Raw genomic sequence first — 25954 nt, 5'->3', positions numbered from 1 at the left:
TTCTGAGTAGTTTCATTATGATAAATGATTTTCGGGTATACTATTCCATTCATATTTCCTAAATTTTTTTTAACTTGAGATTCTGAGTTGTTTCATTATGATAAATGATTTGTAGGTACACTATTCCATTCATATTTCCTGTAGGTTTATAGGGTGCACCAATTAGCATATGCACGTGGCAATAATAGTAAAGATATAGACTGATTATTTTTAAGTGTTCATATGTTTATTTTAAAACAAATAAAAAAGATATCAGTAAGTATTCCTAGGTAGAATAACATTTACTTTGGGTAATTTGGATTCCAGTTATCTCTGCTCAGATATATATTTCAGGTGGCTTAGGGAAAAATACATAAAATTTTTTAAAGTAATGGCAAATTAAAAGTGAATTTTGTCAGAAAGCTTGGGAGAAATTAAGTTCATTAACTTAAGTACAGGTTAGGTAGGATTTGTTAAACTGTCAGGTTATCTTGCACACAGTTTAGTTATTGGATGGATTCAGTGTGCATATATCTGTGTCTATGTGTAACCAGAAAGTAATGTCATATGACCACTAAGGATATTGCTGTATCTGAGGCCCAAAATACTTGAAATTTTTTTTCAAAAATAAGTTTTGAAGTAGTGGGTTAAATTATCACATTGAGAAACATTGTAAAAAAGAGATAAAAAAGGAAAAGAAAGATATAAAAAAAATATGAAACCCAGTTTTATAACTTTGTGCATTGCTTTTAGTTTTTAATTTATAATATGTGTGTATATATTTACTTATTTCATTTTAAGGAGTATACATTGTAGTTGATAACCTTTTATGCATAATTTTTATTGTATCATAAGAATGTTGTGGGGTGATTCTGTCATTTTTCACAGCTTTTCCCCATGGTGGCATCATTTCCCAATTATTTTTCACGTGGCTTTCACTGAGGTCTTTCCAATTTTTGTTGCTGTAAATGCTGCTCTGATGAAAATGTTTACATATGTATTGATTTTTGCATATTTTGGATCGTTAAATGATTTTTGGGGTTGGGTTACTGTGTTTTTCTCTTTATTTGTTTCAGTGGCTCTTGATAGTTAATGCTTTGTAAAAGACTGCAACTTTTTATATTAAGGTATAAGTACAAGTTTTTCGGTACCCTTAACTTACTCGGATATCTCAAGTATTTAACCTTTATTTTTACAAATGAAAACTAGAAATTGACTATAATTTCCCAAACATGTTCATCATTTTTTATTTGCACTAAATCATGGTTTTTTTTCTAGTAGATAGGTTATTCATTCTGAGTTCTTTGGCAAAAGAAACCTCATTTAGATTTGCACAAGAAGTTGTTCCTTTATAATTTCATCATTACTGCTCCCTTGAAAATCTGTTAGCAATGCTGATGTTGTAGAATGAAGCCTTAAAAACTTAAGGAAAAGTTTGTGATGAGTAATAATTTGGAATGCTGAAAGAATTGAGTCTTTATTGGTACTATGGAAAATATAAATAAAACTTCATTTGACAGTTCTGGAAAAAGTACTTCTTTGAAACTGATAGATAGCATAAGTAATTTTTATTTTCCTGATGTATTTTGACAGGCTATTTCCACTTCTTCTTTGAGGGAGTTTTAGCTACAATTTTTTTTTTTTGTCAGGTTTGCTGTAATCCCCTTGAGATCATTCAAGAGGCAGAGAAAAAAAATTCACATCCATACTTGCTATGCAATTATTACTTTTCTGTGTCGTGATTCCTTTATCTTCTAGAGCATAAACAAATGTTTCTGTTTAGCATCATTTTTAATAATGTGTTTTGAAGGTGATTTTTATTGGTTGTTAAATATTTGTTTTGTTTTTGTACATCTGTTATATAAACATCAGTGTTAGTTGGTGACTACTGTGTTTTCTGTTGATGGCTCCAATTAGCATCAGTTTGGTTGTCCTAAGAACTGTCTCTGTTTTGCATCTGATAGCTGTATGGAGATGACACTGGTGACTTTTTTGACACATATGCTGCAGCTTTTATACCTGTTGGAGAAACAAATAGAACAGTGTACATAGCAGTATGTGATGATGACTTGCCAGAGCCCGACGAAACTTTTACTTTTCACTTGACATTCCAGGTAAGTCCTTCTTGCCCCTGCTGCCCACCGTGAATGCACAGAAACCTCACAATGCTTAAAAATCTGTTTCTCTAGAGATAAGCCAATCTAGAGACTGGCGATGGTTTTCAAAGAAGTCAGGACTGACAGTCTCTTTGGCAATTCCATGGTCTGGTTATTTTTCCTCAGACAATCTTGTTTAGAAGATTCTACAGTTAGTTTCTGGATCCATTCAGCTTATTTAGGAATTGCCATGACAGATGCTCAAGAAAAACCTGTCTTCCCTTTGGCTCTTTTCTCTTTTATCCCTCCCCTGCTACCAGATGCACAAAGAATGACCGAGACTTCTGAGTTCAAAGGAGAGGGATACAAAAAGCAGGCTTGGAAGTGGGAGGTCCCTGTGCCTTAGAATCATTTTGGAGTAGCTCTGGGAAAAATGTTTGAATAGCCTAAGGTTTAATTGTCCTTTATGGCTTGATCTATTAGGTTGAGGTAATGACTGCTAACACTGCTGTAGTTAATTTTTCTGAGGGGCATTGAAAATTCTTTTCAGAATGATTATATTGGTATGAGTAAAATTTTTATGAAAATGATACTTGAAATAATACTGTTTTGCCTTTGTATATCACTTTGTTGCATATCATGCTGCCGTAGAATATCAATAGAAATGTTGTAGAAAACTCTTCCCTTATTAATCAGAAAAAATGTTTTAATATTTTATCTTTAATTTGGCTTTATAATTTATAAAGTAAATAATTCTTAAGTGTCAGCACCTTCTATAGTGAGAAGAAAACACGTTTGAATAGAATTTTATACTGCTTACTTAATTCTCTGTTATATTAGTAATGAGATTGGAGTAATTATAATATAACATTACTAGCCAGTGTTTGCTTATCATTGTGATGATTTAGTGATTAATCGTTTTTACAAGTTTTTGAAAAGTTTTTATTTGGGACTTCTTTACCATGTTGACTTAATTTGAAAGCATTTTCTTAATCTGCATTAAAAGTATGCTTGTATTTTTATACATAGTCTGAACAATTACTTAAAGACAGAAACTCTATTAAAATCATTCTTTTTTTCCTCTTATTTTTAATTTATTAACTTACCTTGGGGCTTTTATTTTAGAAACCTTCAGCAAATGTGAAGCTTGGATGGCCAAGGACTGTTACGGTGACAATATTATCAAATGACAATGCATTTGGAATTATTTCATTTAATATGGTATGGTTACAAACTGATCAATTTTGTGGTTGCTAGATAAGAGTTATTAAATTAAAGAATTTTTTTTAGGGTTTATTCATTTTTCAGAGACAGAGTAGAGCATGAGGAGGGGAGGGGCCGAGAGAGAGGGAGACACAGAATCTGAAGCAGGCTCCAGGCTCTGAGCTGTCAGCACAGAGCCTGACGCGGGGCTCAGACTCACAGACCATGAGATCATGACCTGAGCTGAAGTCGGACACTTAACTGACTGAGCCACCCAGGCACCACAGTAGTTATTAAATTTTTAAATTATTTTTCATGATATTACCTGGTATCATCTTGCCATTTGAAATTTAAATAAAATTCGTTCTAACTCCATCCATATCCCATATTCTGTAGACTGTCCGTTTGTTCTGCCTGAGATTTCTTCAGATTGAGGAGGCCTATGTGATCTTGGCTGTCTCTTGTCCTGTTCTTCTGCTGATCATTCCACCTGATTCATTCGTTACTTCCGTTGGTGGTCTGTAACTTGGATGTTGTCTTATTCTTTTGCATCTGTTGTAACAGAATTCTGTAGACTGGTGGCTTAAAAACAACAGAAATGTATTTCTCACAGTTCTGAAGGCTGAAGTCCAAGATCAGGGTGCTAGCAGATTTGGTGTCTGGTGACAGCCTGCTTCCTAGGGGTCTTCTTGTTATGCTTTCATAAGGTAGAAGGGGCAAGGAGCTCTCTGAGATCTCTCTGATAAGGGCACTTATCCCATTTGAGAGCTTTGCCCTCATGATCTAATCACCCCAATGGCCCTGCTCCTACATTTGAACATGACTTTGGGGGGGGTGGGGACACAAACATTTAGTCTTGTAGCAGATGTTGTAATCTAGTCCCTTTTGCTTGATTTTCTCAGCTGCCTCTTAAAGAAAATCTTGTTTGTCAGCCTTCTCTGAAAGTTGGGAGATGAGAAAAACTTATTGAAAGAATACTAGAAAAACCTACAGTAAACTGAAAATTCAGTAGCAGACATAGTTCTTAAAAATTCTATATTCAATCCCTACACTGAGATTTTCCCATTTATTAATATTTCTTAAAGGTTAAAATTCCTTGTCATCCCCCTTAGTTTTGCTGAGCAGTTCATTTTATTCTCTCTGATCGCCAGATTCCTATGTTCCCGACCAGTTCTGTGTTCATAGAGTTTTATCTTTAGAAACAAACCCACAAGCTAGGTCCCCCACTGAGAGAAGTTGTTTCCAGCTCCTAAAATAAAACAAAATTTATCTTGGGTACAATTGGATTTTGCCATGAAGTTTTAGACTATAATAACCTTCCTGATATGGAGTCTTTTTGAATCATGTTACTAATTATCATTACTAAAAGATGATGTGGTACTCCCCAGCTTTTTATTTATTTTCCAATTTAGATTGCTGCTGCAGTTGGTAGAATGTATGTCATTTTCTTAGTACCTTAAATTATCTTTGAAACAAGGTGGGCTATAGATAAATATGATCTTTTAATTGCAGTATCTTTATTAAAAAAGATACGTGGATAATATCAATGTAGTAGACATTTTGTGACCTCCATTATATTGTCATATACAAAATTAATTAAAATAATTAATCAGTCATTTCTATTTAAATTATAGGGAATTATTAGTTAATTATGAGGCAGGCTCACTTAATTGCTTAATTTCTCTCCTTATTGTCTTTCTCTTTTCTTTTATATTTACTCCCAACCTATCCCCACTATCCTCATACTGACTTGTTTAAAGGTTCCTTCCTTCCTTCCTTCCTTCCTTCCTTCCTTCCTTCCTTCCTTTCTTCCTCCCTTTCTCTTCTTTCTCTCTTTCTTTTTCTCTGTCTTTTTATTCTCTCTCTTTTTCTCTTTTCTTTTTTTTTCTTCTTTTGTCTTAGCTTCTGGGAATGAATCCTGATCTTTTGCATTGGTCACAGGTCCCTGACTATTGTGGTCACAGTGCTGCCAGGCAGCCTCTGACTGGGCACCTGCATCATGTGGTTAAAATTAAATTAACTAGCTTTTGAGCTCACAGTAGTTAGTAAATAGGCTGGATTTGGTTCCTGGCCTGGATGATGATTATACTGATGATGAAGATAGCACTGATGATGTTAGATGTCTTTGGGACAGGCATTCCTATCCCTATTTATGGGTGGGAACACTGAAACTTGGTGTCACCAGGAAAGATGGGCATTGCTGCCCTAGTTACCATGCACCTGGCTGCTTCCCTCTTCCTCTTCTTCTAGCTGGAGTTTCAGGCACCCAAGCCAGAGTGTTTCAGCATTTGAAGTCCTGGCTTCTTCTTTGCTTCAGTGATCATGTCCTGAAAGCATTAGCAGTTCTCTGCTTTTCGCTGATAGGCTGACCACTGAGGAGGGAACAGTGGTTGGGAGCAAGGCCTGTGGGTGGTAATTCCAGTGGGTGGTTGCAAATGAACTGCTGTCATCTGGAGAAGCAACTCGTTTTTGTGACCTCTTGGGTCTCTGGGGCATTTGAGTTTGTTGTCTTTCAACTAGATAATCTTTACGGTCCCTCAGCAGAACAGCTAGTTGATGGAACCAGAACAAGAACTTACAACTTTTGCCTGACTAGTTTTATGCTCCCTTTACACTATTATTTTTTAGCATTTTTATTAGATACACCTAATTAATGCTAGGAAGTACAGCACTCTCAGGGCACCAGGTGAATTAATTTATCTGTGGAAATTTAGTATTCTAAGGTAATATTTTGCACTACTCTACCTCTGGTTGATGAGTGCCTGATTTGTCTTTGTTCTTCCCGATAGCCTTTTTCAATCACAGTGAGTGAACCTAGGGGCAGAAATGAATCTGTGCCTCTTACTCTCATCAGAGAAAAAGGAACTTATGGAATGGTCACTGTGACTTTTGAGGTAAGTGTACTGTGCAATCACTTTATTTTTTATTTTTTTTATTTTTTGAGAGTGAGAGGGAGCAAGCAAGCTGGGGAGGGGCAGGGGGGAGAGTGAGAGAGAATCTTAAGCGTATAAACAGCATCTCTTCTCAGAATTCAGTCTCCCCCGTGCCCTTCTTAGTTTTTTTTCTCCATAATACTTATCATCTGAAAAATATGTATTTCTTTATCAGTTTTTCCTTTCATTAAATGTTAGGTCCTTGTGGGTAAGGAGTTTACCTGTTCACTGTTGTATCCTTAGCACCTAAAAGAGGTCAGGCACAGAGTACTTAAGTACTTTTCAAAAGGAATGATTTTATTACATCTTTATATCTAGCCTGTTAGTATGTTATTATGATTATTTTAAAGATGGGGAAAGTGCTGCTTGGAGTTGCTGAATACTTGCCCAGTGTTAAACAGTCACTGGTGGAATTGCCATGTGATTCCATGACTTAAGAGAATTTACCAATTTTGAATACCTTCCTCTCATGGAAGAATACATTTTTTCTCAGGTTTAATATAATGGCTTGAAAAAATAAAAAAGAGAAAACTCTTAGAAATCATGTAGTTTAATGTGATTATAGTCCATATCTATAATTACAGGCCTTGACTATTAATTACAAGGGCAAACTTATATACAGTTTTCTATAATTCTTCTTATAAAACATTTTTTTTTTAAAGTTTTATTTATTTTTGGGACAGAGAGAGACAGAGCATGAATGGGGGAGGGGCAGAGAGAGAGGGAGACACAGAATCGGAAACAGGCTCCAGGCTCTGAGCTGTCAGCACAGAGCCCGACGCAGGGCTCGAACTCACGGACCGCGAGATCGTGACCTGGCTGAAGTCGGACGCTTAACCGACTGCGCCACCCAGGCGCCCCTCTTATAAAACATTTTTAAGTAAAAACCAGATTTTTGTCATTTAACATCACAATAATGCTTTCTTACTCTAGTGAAATATTTTGCATTTATGGATGGTATTATGTGTTTTTTTTCAGGTAGAAGGTGGCCCAAATCCACCTGAGGAAGATTTGAGCCCAGTTAAAGGAAATATCACCTTTCCCCCTGGCAGAGCAACAGTAGTTTATAACTTGACAGTACTTGACGATGAGGTGAGATAATATAAATGCTTCAATGGGACAGAGATTCTGTCTGCAGTATAGACATGTTAGAACATTATGTCAAGCATTAAATTGTGTTCAGTATTTGAAATTATTCAAGAACTTAGTCCTATGTAAAGCTAGTGTGTTGTACTAACTAGTTAGTGTATACTTTAGCTATAAATAGCCATTTTGGTGGATATCTGGTAAATATTTACCTTATTTATTTCATAATTGTGTATATAAAAGCTGATGAACCTGAATATAACTGGCAACCACACGTAATACAGTAACTTAAGTACTTGGTAAACCTTGATGATTGTTTTTTGTTAGTGATTGCAGTTTTGAGTAGGTTTAGTCCTACCTACCCAGCATAAGTATTTTACTATAAAAGCAAAGAAAATTCTACTGTAATTGATATCCTTTTGTTTAGATATTTTAATTAAAGATTTTTTTTAATTAAAATTTTTTTAAAAATATTTATTTAGACACAGAGAGAGACAGAGCACGAGAGAGGGAGACAGAATCCGAAGCAGGCTCCAGGCTCTGGATGTGGGGTTCAAACCCACAAACTGTGAGATCATAACCTGAGCCAAAGTCGGACACTTAACCGACTGAGCCACCCAGGCACCCCTTGTTTGGATATTTTAAATGTTCACATTCATGGGAAAGCTTTAGTTATTTTTACATTTCACATTGAAGCTACCAAGGATTGAGATAAATGAGATAGCTAACTTAACTAGGGAGAGAATTGATTTTGAACAATAATGTGCAAGGATGTCTCCGTGAGCTAAATGAGAGAAAACATAACTTTTACACTTGATCTTAGCCAAAAAGCTGAGACACAATTGAGAAAACATAACTTTTAATGAAACAATCTTAGTATTGTCAGAAAAAAGAAGAGAGAATAGCTGGGAATTTATAACCATGCTTCTACTTTCCAAAAAAAAAAAAAAAAAAAATCAAGAAACCAAATCACAACAAATCCTAAGAGTATAAAAACAAATGAACTAGAAGATATTATTAGAAACTCTCTCCTTGGGGCGCCTGGGTGGCGCAGTCGGTTAAGCGTCCAACTTCAACCAGGTCACGATCTCGCGGTCCGTGAGTTCGAGCCCCGCGTCAGGCTCTGGGCTGATGGCTCGGAGCCTGGAGCCTGCTTCCGATTCTGTGTCTCCCTCTCTCTCTGCCCCTCCCCCGTTCATGCTCTGTCTCTCTCTGTCCCAAAAATAAATAAACGTTGAAAAAAAAAAAAAAAAGAAACTCTCTCCTTGAAAAAAGTGAAGTGGTGTTAGCATTGATAACTCTAGTTGATCTGGTTATTTAAACTAATAAAAACCTTTGGTTTTTAGATCCTTGGAAAGGTTATAATTTAGGGCAATGATTAATTATACATTTTAACTATAAACCTAAAAGATCATCTTCTGAGGATAATGTACATCATGGTACCTACAGTTAATAAAACAGTGTTGTATGTTTGAAAGTTGCTGAGAGTAGATCGTAAATGTTCAGCCACGCACCTGTAAGAGTCAACTATGTGAGGTGATGGATGTGTGAATTCTCTGGATCTTGGCAATCATTCAAATATGTGTATGTATATCAAACCATCATGTAGAATTTATAGAAAAAGCTCAAGCAGTATACTGAAGAAGAAATCCCTAGGATTTCTGTGCAGTTGCAAAAAAAAGTTTCACTTTAACCAGGTGAACATTTGCGTGATAGTGACTCTTAGAACTTGTTCTCCAGAGAGGCATGATGTGTATTTTGGAAATCATGATTGGTCTCGTACATTTACCTCTTGAATTAGAAACCATTTAGAGAGAAGCAAGAATAATTCACATGGTTGAAAACTAACCATTTGTATGTGATGTTTAATGTAGTTTTCGAGATTCTTAGATATTATATATCTATAATATTATTCCAGCTTCTTAGATATTCTTATATTTATTATTAGATTACCACAATGCTGCTTTTGATTCTACTAATCTGATAAAACTAGTAAAATTTTATGTCCAGTTTTACTGTCATATCATTAGCATTATGTAGAGATTGGTCAAAGTTAAAGACATATACCTATACTTTAATGCTTGTCCAGACAATTGCTTTATGAACTTTTCTTTACCTATCTAAAATATATTATTTAACTTAGGAAAATATTTTAATATATAGCTATTAAACAGGCCTCTCTGTTTCCTCCCTCCAGTTAAAATATTTCTGTTTCTATGTTTGTATTGAAACATAGTGACTTTGTATACTTTGGTTTCTTTGCAGATGTTTTGGCTATTGATATTTTTGCTCCTGTTTATATTTATATGACAGGTACCAGAAAATGATGAAATATTTTTGATTCAACTGAAAAGTGTAGAAGGAGGAGCTGAGATCAACATCTCTAGGAGCTCAGTTGAGATAATCATTAAGAAAAATGATAGTCCCGTGAGATTCATTCAAAGTGTTTATTTGGTACCCGAGGAAGATCACATACTCATAATTCCAGTGGTTCGTGGGAAAGATGACAGTGGGAATCTGATTGGATCTGATGAATACGAAGTTTCAATCAGTTATGTTGTTATAACCGGGAATTCAACAGCACATGCCCAGCAGGACTTAGATTTCATTGATCTTCAGCCAACCACAACTATTGTTTTTCCACCTTTTATTCATGAATCACACCTGAAATTTCACATAGTTGATGACACCATTCCAGAGATTGCTGAATCATTTCATGTTGTATTATTAAAAGATACCTTGCAGGGAGATGCTGTGCTCTTAGGCCCTTCTACTGTGCAAGTCACAATTAAGCCAAACGACAAACCTTATGGAGTCCTCTCATTCAACAGTATCTTGTTTGAAAGGACAGTGGTAATTGATGAAGATACAACATCAAGGTATGGTTGATTTTAAACCTTGCTACACTTATTTTATTTTTTAAATGTTTTTAATTTTTGAAAGGTAGGGGGGAAGGGCATAGAACAAGAGGGACAGAAGATCTGAAGTGGGTTTTGTGCTGACAGCAGACAGACTGATGTGGGGATTGAATCCATGAACTGTGAGATCATGACCTGAGCTGGAATCAGATGCTTAACTGACGTAGGCACCCCTATTTTATTATTTTAAAATAATACATTATTTGAACATATTATTCCAAGATTTAGTATTTGTGGTGTTGGACATAGTGCCAAACTGTGCCATTTCTTCACCATGGTTTTGCTGTTTTTTCTTCTTATTTTCAGAGTAATTTAAATATGCAAGTGAATTCACATTATGATAAATTCCGAGGACACATCTACATATCTACCCCCTCATATTAAAAACATTCATTCTTTGTGATAAGGATTCTGCTTTTACTAATATCTGATGGCTAGTTTGACATTGAAAAACCTAGCTAAGGGAAACATAGTATAATATGTGACCTTATATATTTCTTTTAAAACTCTAGATTTGAAGACATTACAGTGGTTAGGAATGGTGGAACCCATGGGAATATTTCTGTGAACTGGGAATTGACACGGAATAGCAGTGATGCTTCACCGGTAATAGCAGATATCAGACCAAGTTCCGGAGTTCTCCATTTTGCACAAGGGCAGATGTTGGCATCAGTTCCTCTTACTATCATTAATGATGATTTTCCGGAAGAGGCAGAAGCTTATCTACTTCGGATTCTGCCTCATACTATAAGAGGAGGTGCAGAAGTGAGCGAACCAGCAGAGGTAGATCACTTGTTATGTTTTACTTCTGTGAATATTTCTGTGTTACAGAGGAGCCAAAGAATTTGGTCACACAAATCACTTTTATGCTTAGTTTGATGCGCAAATCACTTTTATGTTTAGTTTGATACAACAGGAGAAACACTGGTTTTGGAAATGACATTTGTTTCTTTTGCTCAAGATTGTCTCTTCTGTAAATAAGAAGTTCACTCTTCAAAAAGATCCTATGAACAGTACATTAGTAAGGTCGTCAAATCTATTTTTTTTAATTCTTTTTAATGTTTATTTATTTTTGAGAGAGACAAATTGTGAGTGGGAGAGGGGCAGAGAGAGAGGGAGACACAGAATCTGAAGCAGACTCCAGGCTCTGAGCTGTCAGCACAGAGCCCAATGTGGGGCTCAAACTCAACAAACCACGAGATAATGACTTGAGCTGAAGTCAGACTTTTAACTGACTGAACCACCCAGATGCCCCTCAAATCTGTTTTTGATTCATATTTTTACTCTGTTACATATAAAAAGTGACCATCTTTAGACATGATCTGTAAATAAATACTAAAAATCAGAATAGCCTAGAAAATAAATAGTTTGGTGTTGTCAGACGTGAGAATTCTGTACTTTAATATTTTATTTTTATCTGCAGCTTTTGTTCTACATTCAGGATAGTGATGATGTTTATGGCTTAATAATATTTTTTCCTATGGAACACCAGAAGATTGAAAGCAGCCCGGGTGAACGATTTTTATCCCTGAGTTTTACAAGACTAGGAGGAACCAAAGGAGATGTGAACATGTTTTATTCTGCACTTTATATTCCTGCTGGAGCTGTAGACCCTTTGCGAGCAAAAGATGGCATCTTAAATACATCCAGGAGAAATAACCTCATTTTTCCAGAGCAGAAAACCCAAGTTACTACAAAATTACCAATAAGAAATGATGCATTCCTTCAAAATGGGGCCCACTTTCTAGTAAAGGTATTTTAATGATTAAAACAGTTTAAAATTTGGCTAACCTGCACGTGTACTTGTCTCTGTGAGAGAGTTAACTGAACATTATCTTGCCCTTATTTATGGTTTAGATTCTACCATTGGTTACTAAATTTTGTTGAGGGGGTCCAAAGAGAGACTGTGTCTGTTCCCAAGCCATATAAGGATGAATAAAACAAGGATCCTACTAAAGTTAATATTGTAATCAAGTGATAATAAAAGTACACCAACTTGAAATGCAGGTCAGAATATAATGGGTGACACAATGGAGTAACACAGATTGTTTAATGAAGAAGGGCCAGGGAGTGGGGAGATAGAGTGAGAGATCTGCCATTCTTTGGAGTTGATTTGGGCTAATGTGACATAGGAATGGGATTTGTAGGATAAATACTGTTTTTCATGATGGCTGCTGCAGGGAAGGCATTCCAGAAATAAAAAAGCAATATGAGAAAAATTGTGTAGATATTTTTAAATAATATACTGAAATCGGATTCTTTTGTCTATTAACTATAGATGCAATCTCTGGCTTTTCATCTCTTTAATAATAAGAAGTTAGGGCCCCATAACATATTCTTCCATGTTGTGTTTTTTTTTTTATTTCTTAACTTTTATTAGCCAAAATATTATTTTATTGCCAAAATTTTATTTATTTTAATGTTTAGTTTTGAGAGAGAGAGACAGGTAGACAGAGCACGAGCCGGGGAGGAGCAGAGAGAGTGACAGAATTTGAAGCAGGCTCCAGGCTCTGAGCTGTCAGCACAGAGCCTGATGTGGGGCTCGAACTCCCGAACTGCAAGATCATGACCTTCGCTCAAGTTGGATGTTTAACTGACTGAGCCACCCAGGCGCCCCTTATTGCCGAAATTTTAAAAATCTGCACTCATTTGTGATACTGTGGCTCATTTTCCATGCATTTGGTTTTGGTTGCATCTGAAAATTAGCAGTAAAATTGGTGCTTATCAAATTTTGGTTATGTAAATAAATTTAATACAGAATTAGATAGTATGAATGGATGGATAAAGAGTTTATAATCCTGTGTCACCACACATTTTGCTAACCGAAATATATATCAAATGAAATAGCATATTCCATTAATTTTTTTTGAATCATGCACATTTAAACTGGTTTCATATTTTTGCCTAGAGTTTGTTTTGTGGTTTATTGTTGCTTTCTCTGGTATTTGTAATTGCTGTCTTCCTATATGCCATCCTTACCATGTTATAGCTTCCAGTTGTCTTATATGTTGGATGGTGAGATTAGTCATATTAACTGCTTTTTACGCTTGCTTCACACCTGCTACTTGGGATGGGTTTCACTGAGCTGAATTTTCCTGATCTCTTGCCTTTTCCTTCTTGACTTGTGTTTTAGTTTTGTTGTAGTATATCTTCCTCAAATACATGTGCACAAAAGGAATATGCAAGGTAAACTTTTGAGTCTTTGAGCAGCTGAAAACAAAATCTCAAACTCAACATTGATAATTTGGCCTGGTAGAAATTTTTAGATTAAAATAATTTTTTCTTCAGCACTCAGAAAGTATTGTCTTTTAGCTTCCACAGTTGTTGATGAGAAATTTGAGGGGAAAGACATTATTTACCTTTTTAGGTAACTTGCTCATTATCTCTGAAGGCTTTTTTAAAATGTTTTTGGTGTTCTGAATTCTGCAGGGTTGTGTCCCACCTTGCTTATTAGCACTTGGTGGGATAGCTCTTTTATTCTGAAGACTTTTTTCTTTTTTTTTAAGCTGGGCCACTGCTCATGCTTGTCCCATTTGTGTATTTCTTTTTAAAATTAGGGGCGCCTGGGTGGCTCAGTTGGTTAAGCGTCCGACTTCAGCTCAGGTCACGATCTCGCGGTACGTGAGTTCGAGCCCCGCATCAGGCTCTGGGCTGATGGCTCAGAGCCTGGAGCCTGCTTCCGATTCTGTGTCTCCCTCTCTCTCTGCCCCTCCCCAGTTCATGCTCTGTCTCTCTCCCAAAAATAAATAAACGTTAAAAAAAATTAAAAATAAAATAAAATAAAAATTATTATTTTTTATTTTAGAGAGAGAATGCATGCGAGCAGGGGAGAGGGGCACACGGAGAGAGAGAGAATCTTAAGCAGGCTACACGCTCAGTGCATAGCCCATTTTGGGGCTTGATCCCAGGACCCTAGGATCATGACCTGAGCTGAAACCAAGAGTCGGACACTCCTCCAACTAAGTCAGCCAAGCACCCCATTGTTTGTGTATTTCTTGAGGATTCCTGGTGGAGGGGTCTAGGTTACCTGTTATGGAGATATATGATTTATCAGTATATAGAGGATGCCTCTTTGTAATATGTGTACCCAGAGGGAGACCTTTTGGCACTATTCCCAGAAATTTTGTCACTAGTGGTATGAGAGTCTGCCTGTTTATCTGTATTATTATTATTATTATTATTATTATTATTATTATTATTTTATGTCCCATCAAAATGATGTGGTGCATACTTCTGTCTATGAGGATAATGCATTCTTCGGAGCACCCATGAATTTCTCTTGGAGTGATGGGTGAGGAGAACATGGCCTTATATACAGTTGTATCTGCCTCCCCTTGGCTTGTCGGATGCTTTTGTGATATGACTGGTCAGATTGCGGGGAGGGGTCTGGATCTGTGAAGTGGATTGAGTGCATGGTTGAGCCTGTGGCCCTGGCCCTGTTGAACAAGAAGTTAAAGTGACAAGAATGTGGCTACTAGAACACATTTAGAGATACATTTAGAAAGCTGTGAGTTTGGCCTTATAAAAAATGTCACAATTTTTTTTTTTAAATATTTTTTTTAACGTTTATTTATTTTTGAGACAGAGACAGAGCATGAATCGGGGAGGGTCAGAGAAAGGGAGACACAGAATCCGAAACAGGCTCCAGGCTCTGAGCTGTCAGCACAGAGCCCGACGCGGGGCTCAAACTCACAGACCGTGAGATCATGACCTGAGCCGAAGTCGGCCGCTTAACCGACTGAGCCACCCAGGCGCCCCTGTCACAACTTTTTAAAATTGGTCCTAATAGATTGAAATACATACTGACTTCACCAGCTTGCGCTTAGGGCAGCATTTTCCCAAGTTAGGAGTTTTCAAGAGTCTTTGGGCGATAATAACCTCTCAAGAAGAATTTCATAATTTAATGGAGTTTTTTTTTTTTCACTTTTGGGGTGAACTCTGTCCTTTGCCTTCTCTGCTGTTGTTGTCTGGATTCAGAGCTTTCTTATTAATAGACATTGTCTTAGGCTTCTGTAAAGAATACCGTAGACTAGGTGGCTTAAACAGCAGACATTTATTTTAGATAAATGTCTCCCAGTACTGGAGTCTGGGAAGTTGGAGATCAGGGTGCTGGGCATGGTGAGCGTCTGGTGAGAGCACTCTTCCTGGTTTGCAGACTAATAGTGTCTTATTGCTGTGTCCTCACATAGTGGACAGAGAGAGAGGAAACAAGCTCTTTGATGTCCCTTCATATAAGGTCATTAATCTCACAAGAACTCTACTCCATGACCCACTTATCTCCCAAAGGTCCCATTTCCAAATGCCATCTCACTGGGGATTAGGTTTTCAATATGTGAATTCTGGGGGAACACAAACATTTAAATTCATAACATATGTTTCAGTGTATGTCAGTATTCAGTTCTCCCTCTGTTTGCCCCCAGTCTTGCACAGGGCACAAATGATACGTGAACCGAATTATTATCCCAAGTGAAATGAGCAGAAGTTTTACACAGTTACTTTTGCTTTCATGGAGGCCTGGTCCTCCTGGCATCATGGTAATAGTGTAGTGGCAGGAGTTCAGTTTGGGACTGATGATGCAGTAAAGTTGATCTTGAGTCGTAGACAACTTTTCTGTGCCCTTTTTAGCTTTCTGATTTTTTTCCTCATGCTTCCTCAAAACTAGTTTTTTACTGTGATATAGACCCTATATCTATATAGGGTCTGCGCCAATATTAGTAAGCTTTTATCCAAGCTATTTTTCATCTTTCCATACGAACGTGACAGAATTTCCTTTCTTGATGATACTTGAAAAGTAAGGAAAAGCTTGAAGAAGTGTATAATGTCTGAATTTTGGTGATGCCAGTTTAGAAATCTGTTTGCACCACTAATTCCAGACTCAATTCTTTATCTCTTCTGTATTCAGTTAAAAAACAAAAGGTCTTACAGCACAGACAGTTAATTTAACACTATAGGGCGAAAGAGACATTATTAGTCACGGACACAATTCCTCAAGGTTCAAAACAGCTGTAGGTTGTGGAAGGCTGGTGGAAATTAGAAGGTTGTATAGTTTGTATAGTACATAATGGATGAGCAACTCAAGAATAGGAGGCATCAGACTCTGTGTGGAAAGTTGAATGAAAGTGAAGAAAGGAGAATCTGAGACATGAGCTCCTCATTCTTCACCAACCCTCTCAGCTGAGTACATTAGTCTGAGATACAACTTTTGGCAGGCATAGGGTTTGCTAATGTGCTGTCCCAGTTGCAAACCATCTGAAAGCAAAGAACGACTCTTTGTGAATGGGGCAGTTTGATTTAGCAGATGCTTAAGGAACCCAGACAAAAAGGCTTAGAGACTAGGAAATAAGCCTTGGAAAATTAGCATTTTCCTTTGGATCAGTTCATTTCATAGCCTTCTATATCTTCTTTCTTTGTGTTTTCAAAAATATTATATTTAGAATGAATTCTGTAGCTTTTTTGATAAATGTAAGCTATGACTTATTTTCCTTCTTTTTAGAAAGTTTTGAAGGAAAAATACATTGAGTTTTTTTTCTTGATATAAACAGTATTATTAGTTTAGCTCTTTCTGAGCGTATGGGAATGAGATTGTTCATTTACAAACACATACTGACTCACACATGGCCATATATTTTAGAAACATCTTTGCCTTCAAGCAATGCACTTATATTTATATGTGATTCAAATATACAAATTTTATGTGTTTCTTCTTTGTGATATTTTTTAAGATAAATAGTAATTTATATGTGCACATATATAATCCTTTTCTCTAGAAAGAATGACAGTTATGTGGCTTTTACTGTTTACCTTTACATTGTATTTATTTTATAAAGTAAATGCAGTATACTTACATGTTCTATTTTACTTGAATTAGTCTACATACCATATTTGCGGGAGAATTGGTCAATCTGATTTCTTTGTTTTCTTTTACTCAAATGACTTATTTACCAAATATGGAATTTTTCCTATCTTTGTCTTCCTGTATGTGATTTTTAAAACAAAATGTATGACATTTAAAAGCGTTTACTTTTGCTCTATAAAATATATATTGTTTATCATAAAACGTGAGGTTGTATGTCGGATCAGAATTAGTCCTGTCCACTTGTGGAAAATCATCTTAAATTGCAAGTCTCTTCTGGTGGTACTTACTCGCATCGTTTCCACATTACAAAGCCTAAGAGGGCTCTATAGAGTGGGAGGTCCATAATGTCTTACTAAGTTCAAAATTGCTTTTCAACTTAAAATCTCTATGATTTTTCCAGTCTTGTAGTGATTGTCTGTTGCTATACTTCTCAAGTGAACACTGCATGGATTGATCAGCTGAATTTTGGAAAGTTAGAATATTAAGATGTTGAAGGTTTGTAATATACCAAGATTCCTATAGAGCTCATCCTGTGTTGGAGGGATGAGTCGACAAACATTTACTGTGTCTCAGCTGCAGTTTTGGGTCTATGTCATGGCTGGGAAAAGGCTGAGAAGACCACAGACTCACAAGGACTTTGCTGGAAAGTAAAAGTCTGGAGTGCATAAAATGATGAGCAAGAAACATGTGAAATTTATGATAAAGTTCTAAGTTTAGTGAGGTTAATAGTAGAAATTCAGAAAGAGATAGAATAAAGATGACTGTAGATACCAGGAAATCTTCTGGAAAGAGAGGGAGATTTGACTGGTGTTTAAGAAAGAGTAGGTACACTTTGGACTTGTGAGATGATGAGAGGCCATTCTAGATGAGAAGAATACCATGAAAGTTATTCTAGTGGCCATGTTCATTAAGTACATACAGGGATAATTTGTGTTATACGTAGGCTGTTTTTCTTTGAACAGAAATACATGTTAAGTTACATTTGGAGTTCTGAATGATCTTCTGATACTGAATTTTCTCTGTCAGGGAAGGGGGAGTGGGTGACTGATTGCCAGTGTGGTGAGTGGAAGAGAAGAATGAGATATGGGCAACTCTATTTGGCTTTAAAGTCAAGATAGTTGGGTATAAGTGATAAGGAGGTAAAGAAGATGGCAGTGTTGGTGATGTTAGTGGTGACGGGACATGGAACAGAGATACTGATTTCTATTTTGGACATTCTGTCTATAAGGTGTCTGTGTGACATTTAGATGATGTCCTGTGACAGTTGATTATAAAGATTTAGAATTTGAAGGAGAGATCTAGGGATTTTTAAGGAGAGTGTATGAAATTATAAGATAAAGGGCTTAGGAAGAACCTTGGGGATAATAACTGAAGAGCAAAAAGAGCCCAAGAAGCCAGTGCAGGAGATTGAAATAGGATGGTGAATGAAAGAGGAGGTGAAATTACCAAGTTTATTTGTGAACTTTAGCTGTATTTACTTTGGAGCCCCGTGCTATTATGACTTTTTTTTTTCAATTTAAAAATTTCTGTTCTTTAAAATTTTTCATTGTGTTTGTTTCTTTGTTTATTATAGTTGGAAACTGTGGAGTTGGTGAACATAATTCCCCCAATCCCACCTATAAGTCCTAGATTTGGGAAAATCCAAAATATTTCTTTAGAGGTTACTCCGGACATTGCAAATGGAGAAATTGGCTTCATTAGCAACCTTCCAATCATTTTGCATGAACCAGAAGATTCTGCTGCTGAAGTGGTAAGTAGGCTTATTCTCATTGATGGGGCCTAATGAGTCTTGAGATAATGCACACATGCTATTTTTTTTTTTTTTAGTATTAACATACAAAAGCAACAGATCTTGAAAAGCACCAGCATTTACAGCAAGTCTTCAATATGTCATTTGATATAAATAACTGATGAGGATGTGATTTTCCATCATCTTTTGCCATATTTGAAAAAATAAAATTAGAATTAATCACTCATGGCCAGAATTGAGTATTTTGACGTGGCTACTTTTAGGTAGTGCTATGACATTTGACAGAGTGATAGCCAAATATATTTTTTTGTTGCCAAGTCATGTGTACCTCAGGTATCCTTGGCCTGTTCCATTTCTTAGCATTCCTTATGCTTGCCTCCTGGGGCAGGACTGGGGTGGCTGCCTTGGGTTCTCTGCTTGGTGATGGAAGTGATGGTGGTAAAGTAGTGGAATGCCAAATCCTAGGAATTTTATAATATATATATGGGTAAATTTTTGTGTATGCGCACACACACAAAAGCATACTCATATATTCAGCACCCCTACCTGCTCCCTACCCTAATTGAATTTTCCTGCCTTCTCTCCAGGGATGGCTCTAACCTTCAGCTTTACCATTTTCTGAGTCACAGTCTATCCCTGAGACCCTTTCCAAGTCTCTCACACTTCTGTTTGATTTAAAGTAGTTTGGGGTTCAGATCAGAAAAGAAGATAACTGTTTTTGTTATCAAAGCTTCATGTCAAAATGGCGTGTCTGCAACTTCCTTTGTTTGTATATTTCATTCTATAAATAGGCAGAGAAGCTAATTTTTTAAGATGGTTGTGATTTTTTATATTTTTTCTTAATACTCTATTTCCTTCTAAAAACTAAAAAAAAAAAAAAATTAAAGAGTGGATTGCTTTCTTTCATTCATCTGTCATTGTACCATTTCATATTTTTCCCTTGAGAGAAGTAAGTTTTGAGGGAAAATTTTGGGCTCTATGAACCTGAATTCTTCTTCTGGGAAACAGAAAGGGTGGAAATTTCCCTTGGTTCTGTTTCTCTGAGTTTCATCTGTAGCCCAGGCCACACCCATTCTTCAGGGTGATTAAAAGGCTCAGCCCTTTGTTAATTTTTTTTGTCTTCCCTAAATATCTTATTTTGCTCCCTAGTCTCCAGCCCTGACTATTGCTAGTCAAATTAGCAGAATGGTTAGTGAGGAAAATATCTTCCATTTTTCAAGATGAGATGTATTAAAAAAGCAAAGAACAAAGAAAGTACCTTTTTTAGGAGCTTAAAAAATGGCATATCTACCATTAGGTATTCATTTATATTCTTTATTTGAAAAAACTTTATCATTATCTATAATTTATCCTTTTATTATGTATATTTGAAATATACTACACTTAAAACTACCAAATATAATTTGTTTCAGAATTATTATAATATCCTTTATTTAGATCCTACAATGGAGAGGCACTCTAATCCTCTCCACAAACTTACAAAATAGGGAAACTCTAGCTTCATTTCACTTGTGGAAATTGAGGTCAGGGAGGTTAAGTAACTTGTCCAGAGTAACCCAGAATTATGATTTGAGTATCTGATTTTGTTTCTACTGCATTTATTGTGTGGGTTAGAAACATTTATTTATGGTATTACTTTGTATTTTTGCCCTCATCATTTTAGGATGCCTCTCACATAATTTTTCTAGTTTTACTTACAAAAGCTCATTTTTCAGTTTATATTGTGATATTACGTTAATTCTTTTTTCAGAGAAACTGCAGTGGAAATGTATTCTTCAGGCAGATTGTTCTGTTTTTCATGATTTTTTGACTTTTAAAATATTTTTCTTTTTATTAAGACAAATCCCAGGTTAGGGATACTTTTGGGTGGGAGCAATTTTGTAGATAAATTTGATTAGCAAATACTATTAAGAATTAACTATATGTAAAATTATTTTTATGCTTAAACAGAAGGCTTGTTCAGTTGTATTTTTAATGTCTTCTAATAGTTGGCTTCTCTATGCAGAATGCATATATTCATAATTCACATAATAACATGTGCATGCCCTAACTGAAAGCTTATATAATTTGTTAGCATATGTTTCAGAAGAAATTGTTCCATTTTTTTTCTTTGTATAAGGTCTACATTCCCTTACATCGAGATGGAACTGATGGCCAGGCTACTGTCTATTGGAGTTTGAAGCCCTCTGGCTTTAATTCAAAAGCAGTGACCCTGGACGATATAGGTCCCTTTAATGGCTCTGTTGTGTTTTTATCTGGGCAAAGTGACACAACAATCAACATTACGGTCAAAGCTGATGATACACCGGAAATGAATGAGACGGTAACACTTTTTCTAGACAGGTAATAACCCGTTTAGTTTATGTTTATTTAGTAACATGTATATGTTATATGTTCAAGGTCTCTGAAATAATTTTTTGTTTTAATTATTTCCTCCATATAAAGTAAAAAGAAAAAACTGAGTGGATAACATTTTGCTCCTCTTCTGACGTTTTGTTTTTTGTTGATGGCAACTATGAGTGTTATGACATAGTGAACTTTTACCCTGCTATTCATTATGAGGAAACATTACAGGGAAAATTTATGAAAGGTATCAGATACATCATAAGCATAGCTAATAGGTTGCTATATTAAAAAAGTAGGCAGCAACAAATCTAAAATGTTAGGTTAAGCAAACAGCTCTGTTGGCTTCATTTTCAACAGGGGAGAGGATTAGAGCTTTATTTTGAGTGAGTAAAAAGAAAGCGTTAATCTTTATATAATGAAATTCTCTTTTAGCATAGAATGTGAATGCTAAATAGTATTTATATTTTTAGAGAATCAAAAGTACAAATTTAAGAGGTATTCTTCTGTAATAATGAGAATTTACTTAATATTTCTCAGTGGATAATTGGTATTAGGAAAATATTACAGTCTCCTAAAGAGAATTTTTTTTAAGCAATTCAAAAAATCTCCAAAAATGAAAAAGAATACTGTATTTACTGATGTCAGTTAATTAAAAAAAATCAAGATCAATCTTATGTACTGTAATTCCCTATATTAAAGTTGATACATATTAGAGGGGGTTAGTGTGATTGGAGGGCTTTGTAAAATTCATATTTTATAAACAATAAAATCCACAGATAAATTTAATTGACATTATCTTATATTACATGAATCAGGAGTGAAATAGCAATCATTATTTTATGGAAGCCCTGATCCTCTATATTTTACCATTAGGTTTTTCTGTGTAGGTATTTTGTGTAAACATATTCCATAAACCTGATTAGTAGCTCTTCTTTATTTTTATGTTGAGGAAAAATAAGAATGTACGGAATAAATTTACAGAATGTCTGCTATGCATTTTGTTTTCATAACCGTTTTATGTGTACTTTTTTACGTTAAAAGTAACAAAACAACAACAAAGTGAACAAACAAAAAAGCAAAAACCAAATGCAACACTCACACTGTCCAAATGACTTATGTTTTAAATACGTATTTCACATTAAATCTTATGGAAAGGTATTTCAAATGACTCAAGAAAATCAGTGAAATGTAATGTAAATGAAAACTGAAAATGATTATTTTTTCACTTACATTCTTTTTCTCTTAGTTAGGTTTGAGTACTTCTTAAATCAATAGACAGTCTTCAAAAATAAACTGAAAGAAAATGAACAGCAGTTATAAACCAGACATATAGCAGTTCATAGAAATTGTTAATGAGTTTCCACTTTGGCCAAATGTTTAAAGAATTATTTAAATTTCATCTCTGAAAGTTTATAGTGACTATAATTCCATCAAAATAGTCAATTTTAACTTTATAATATAAACCTTTAATTAAATATAATTTTTATGTGTTTATTTCTCTGTCTCCCATCAGCAAAAACAATACACAAGAAGTACAAATCATGGAGTAGAGAATTTCAGGAATTATTAGTTCCTCTCTTTTCAAATACAGGAAATTATTTCAATTTTATATTAAAATATTTTAATTCAATTAGCAACTAGTGCTTACTTGTATTAGTTGTGCATGAACAAGAATGTGCAAAGTACCTTTGAGTGTTCTAAGACATATTTAATTAAATAAATATGAGAATAAAATCTTTGAGTGGAAATAATATATTTTACCAAAACCTCCATCTCACTTTTGCAAATTTTTAACAAAACTAAAATGAAAGAATGAATGGTAGTATTATTACGTTATGATATAATAGTGCAACAAAAATAATTAACACTTTATTGTGGTACATTATACACTTTCTCTAAAGTCAAATTCAAATACAAGTTCTCTGTAGTACAGATAAAAGTTGCTCTGGAGTTAAACAGTTTATGATGTTTTCAATATCTTATCAGGTAAAAAATATTTTACTGTTTAGTTTTCCCCAAATCAGAAAAAGAAATTATTTTTCCAATTTATTTCAGAAAACTTTTTGTATATGTGGTGTATAACCCCATTTTTACAATGTTATTTGACTTTAAAAATGAAGCCCTTGTATTGTGCATGTTGACATGTGTTTTTTGAGGCTGTTTGAAAATGCAATACATTGTATATTTGAAAGTATTTAGATTTCCTGATACTAAGTTCTTTGTAAGTAATAGTTGTCAAAATTAAAAGACAAACTGCTGTCTTATGGCTTCTTGAATATATTTCTATGCAAATGGAAAGGTATGTATTTCTTTGCTTATAGAGTTTTAATTTTTTCAAAGAACAGTTGGCTTTAGATCTGAGGACAAAGATTTTTGTTTTTTTAAAAACCTCATTAAAGCTACTAAGTAATTATAAGTCAGGCTGAATGAGATTTGCTCAGCTGCTGCGGTCTGTGAGCATGCACAGTGCTTGGCAGGCCTCCGTGCCTTGGAGCAGGCCTGGAAAGGAATGTCTTCAATGGGTGTTGACATGCTGGCTGGCCATGGGGTCATCCTTCCCAAGTGGGAACTGCTGAACCTCTTGCTAGCATTTGTCAATAGCAAAGAAACCAATGTGCAGAATTCCCATAAAGTGTACATTACTGGCTCATGGGGGAAAAATGAAAGGCTTTCTTTAGCTTTATTTTTACTCTGTCATTCAAATTCCTAGCAGTATTAGTGAGATTTTGGCAAATGGTGTCTCTGTCTCCTTTTTCGTCCCTCCCATACTTCTTTCTGTGTTGACAGGGTAGAAACCAAAAGGTTTGTCGTGTTTTTTGGGTAAGTGTACAAAATAATGACTGGGTTTTTTTTGTTTTTGGTTTTTGGTTTTGGTTTTTCAACCTTTTGCTTTTCCAGCCATTGTTTTGGACAAGGCTGTGGTTCTGCATGTCCACAGGTCTTGAGAAATTTTGCTTGATGCCTGTGCATGTTTTGTGTGTAGTTTCATTTTCTAATGGTAAGAGGAGCGTGTATGAAATATGGGCAGATTTGTTATGAAAATCATATGACTGCATTAATAGTATAACAAATAGCTGTCCTATTATTTGGACTGTCTCTTCTGTGGCCACGAGTATGCTAGGTGTTGGTTGTCCGATATCCAAAAGCTAGAGAAGGATGTTAATTCTGATTCTCTTTTACGTAGGAAGTGAGCTGTCTTTTCTACGTATTAATTGTGGCTTCATTGTAATTTTGAGGTCTGATCATGAGTACTTTTTGGTTTAGCAGACAGTGACATTTGGGAAGGTTTAGAGCAGATTGCAGGATTGAGAATTCTCAGAGTATGCTGGCTTTTAAACCCCCAGAGCCTTGCCTCCCAGTCCCTTTGATCATTCTAATTACACATTGAGCATAAAAACCAGAAATGAAAAAAATAATCTGGTTTTAAATATGTTCTTTTGAGAGATGTATTGGAATTGTTTACCAAGTCATACATCTCAGTTCCATTCTATTCCATATTTTTTGGTGTATGTCCTATATTTTCTTATATAATAACAAAAAATTAGGAGGTTAAAATTGAAGTGAATAGAACCATATGAAAGGTCACAAAATATTTCTAAAATCTAATCATAATTTCATTTATTTTTTACCTCTGTGGTTTGCTTTAGTCCATGCAGTTACCCAACTTTTATTTAGTTAGTATAATCTAATGTCATGAGTTATTTAAAAAAAAATTCAAGTGTATGTAAAGTCAAAACAATTTTATTTAAATATATTTTCTAACTACATGTTACAAATTAAATTTTTCTAAAACTGTGAACAAATTTCTAGATTTGGTACTTTATAAAAATATATTTATTGCCTTTGATTACTGTATTTTTGGTGTACTTAGGCAACATGCGATTTCAGTCAAATATGAAAGATATAAAGAATTCAGAAATAGAAATTCTTCCATAAATGTTATGCGTAAAACTATTTTGATCCTAAGTGATTTTAATACACTTAAATTCAGTTTAACTCCTAGTAACATTCATATTCATTTTCTGAAAGTGTTGTAAATATTATAAGTAAGGCTACAAAATTTTTCTCCCCTTTGCCTTTTACAGGGTCAGTGTGGAAAATCAAGTGCTAAAATCTGGATATACTAGCCGTGACCTAATTATTTTGGAAAATGATGATCCTGGGGGAGTTTTTGAATTTTCTCCTACATCTAGAGGACCCTATGTTATAAAAGTAAGTATTAGAGAAACTTCCATCTATTCTGTACTCACAACTCGAGGAGAACAGTCTTGATGGATTTGAACTTTTGTGGATTTTCATTTTTTTTAAGGAAGGGGAATCTGTAGAGCTCCGTATCACCCGATCCAGGGGAGCTCTGGTTAAGCAGTTTCTACACTACCGAGTAGAGCCGAGAGATAGCAATGAATTCTACGGAAACACAGGGGTGCTAGAATTTAAACCTGGGGAACGAGAGATCGTAATCACATTGTTATCAAGATTGGATGGGATACCAGAGGTACAGGATTTTTTTCTTGTGCTTTTGTGGAAAGCTGATAGTATCTAGTACATTATGAGTGTAGATATTTTGAACATTGACAAGGAGATAGAGGAATGGAAGTGAGCAAGAAAAGATTGAGAAGTATTTATGTTTGGAAAAGAAAAGAAAAACAAGTTTAAAAAGCAAAAGAAGATTCATTCAACTTTGAATTGCATGTTTGTCCTACATAAAGAAATACCAAATGATCTGAAACTTTCAGTGATTGGTTTTCATAAGTTTACTTATGTTAAGCCTTATTGTATGTAACCTG

At 35.1% G+C, this 25954-nt stretch overlaps 1 protein-coding gene across 8 annotated transcripts in view; it reads left to right on the top strand.

The window, feature by feature from the left end:
* Nucleotides 1-25954, top strand: part of ADGRV1 (adhesion G protein-coupled receptor V1) — a 607523-nt gene that overhangs the window by 69041 nt on the left and 512528 nt on the right. For all 8 annotated transcript variants that reach the window (XM_040448735.1, XM_040448763.1, XM_040448752.1 and 5 more), the window contains 11 exons: nucleotides 1944-2093; nucleotides 3201-3296; nucleotides 6068-6172; nucleotides 7190-7303; nucleotides 9611-10176; nucleotides 10728-10998; nucleotides 11639-11968; nucleotides 18645-18821; nucleotides 20941-21164; nucleotides 25253-25379; nucleotides 25477-25662. In XM_040448735.1, coding sequence (XP_040304669.1) covers nucleotides 1944-2093; nucleotides 3201-3296; nucleotides 6068-6172; nucleotides 7190-7303; nucleotides 9611-10176; nucleotides 10728-10998; nucleotides 11639-11968; nucleotides 18645-18821; nucleotides 20941-21164; nucleotides 25253-25379; nucleotides 25477-25662 — 2346 coding nt within the window. The remainder of the gene's footprint in view (nucleotides 1-1943; nucleotides 2094-3200; nucleotides 3297-6067; nucleotides 6173-7189; nucleotides 7304-9610; nucleotides 10177-10727; nucleotides 10999-11638; nucleotides 11969-18644; nucleotides 18822-20940; nucleotides 21165-25252; nucleotides 25380-25476; nucleotides 25663-25954) is intronic.

The sequence above is a fragment of the Herpailurus yagouaroundi genome, unplaced genomic scaffold (genome assembly GCF_014898765.1).
Source record: "Herpailurus yagouaroundi ecotype Mexico unplaced genomic scaffold, PumYag 29, whole genome shotgun sequence".
Taxonomy (NCBI): domain Eukaryota; kingdom Metazoa; phylum Chordata; class Mammalia; order Carnivora; family Felidae; genus Herpailurus; species Herpailurus yagouaroundi.
The sequence above is the reverse complement of the archived record's forward strand: the minus strand, read 5'-3'. Positions and strand labels throughout refer to the sequence as shown.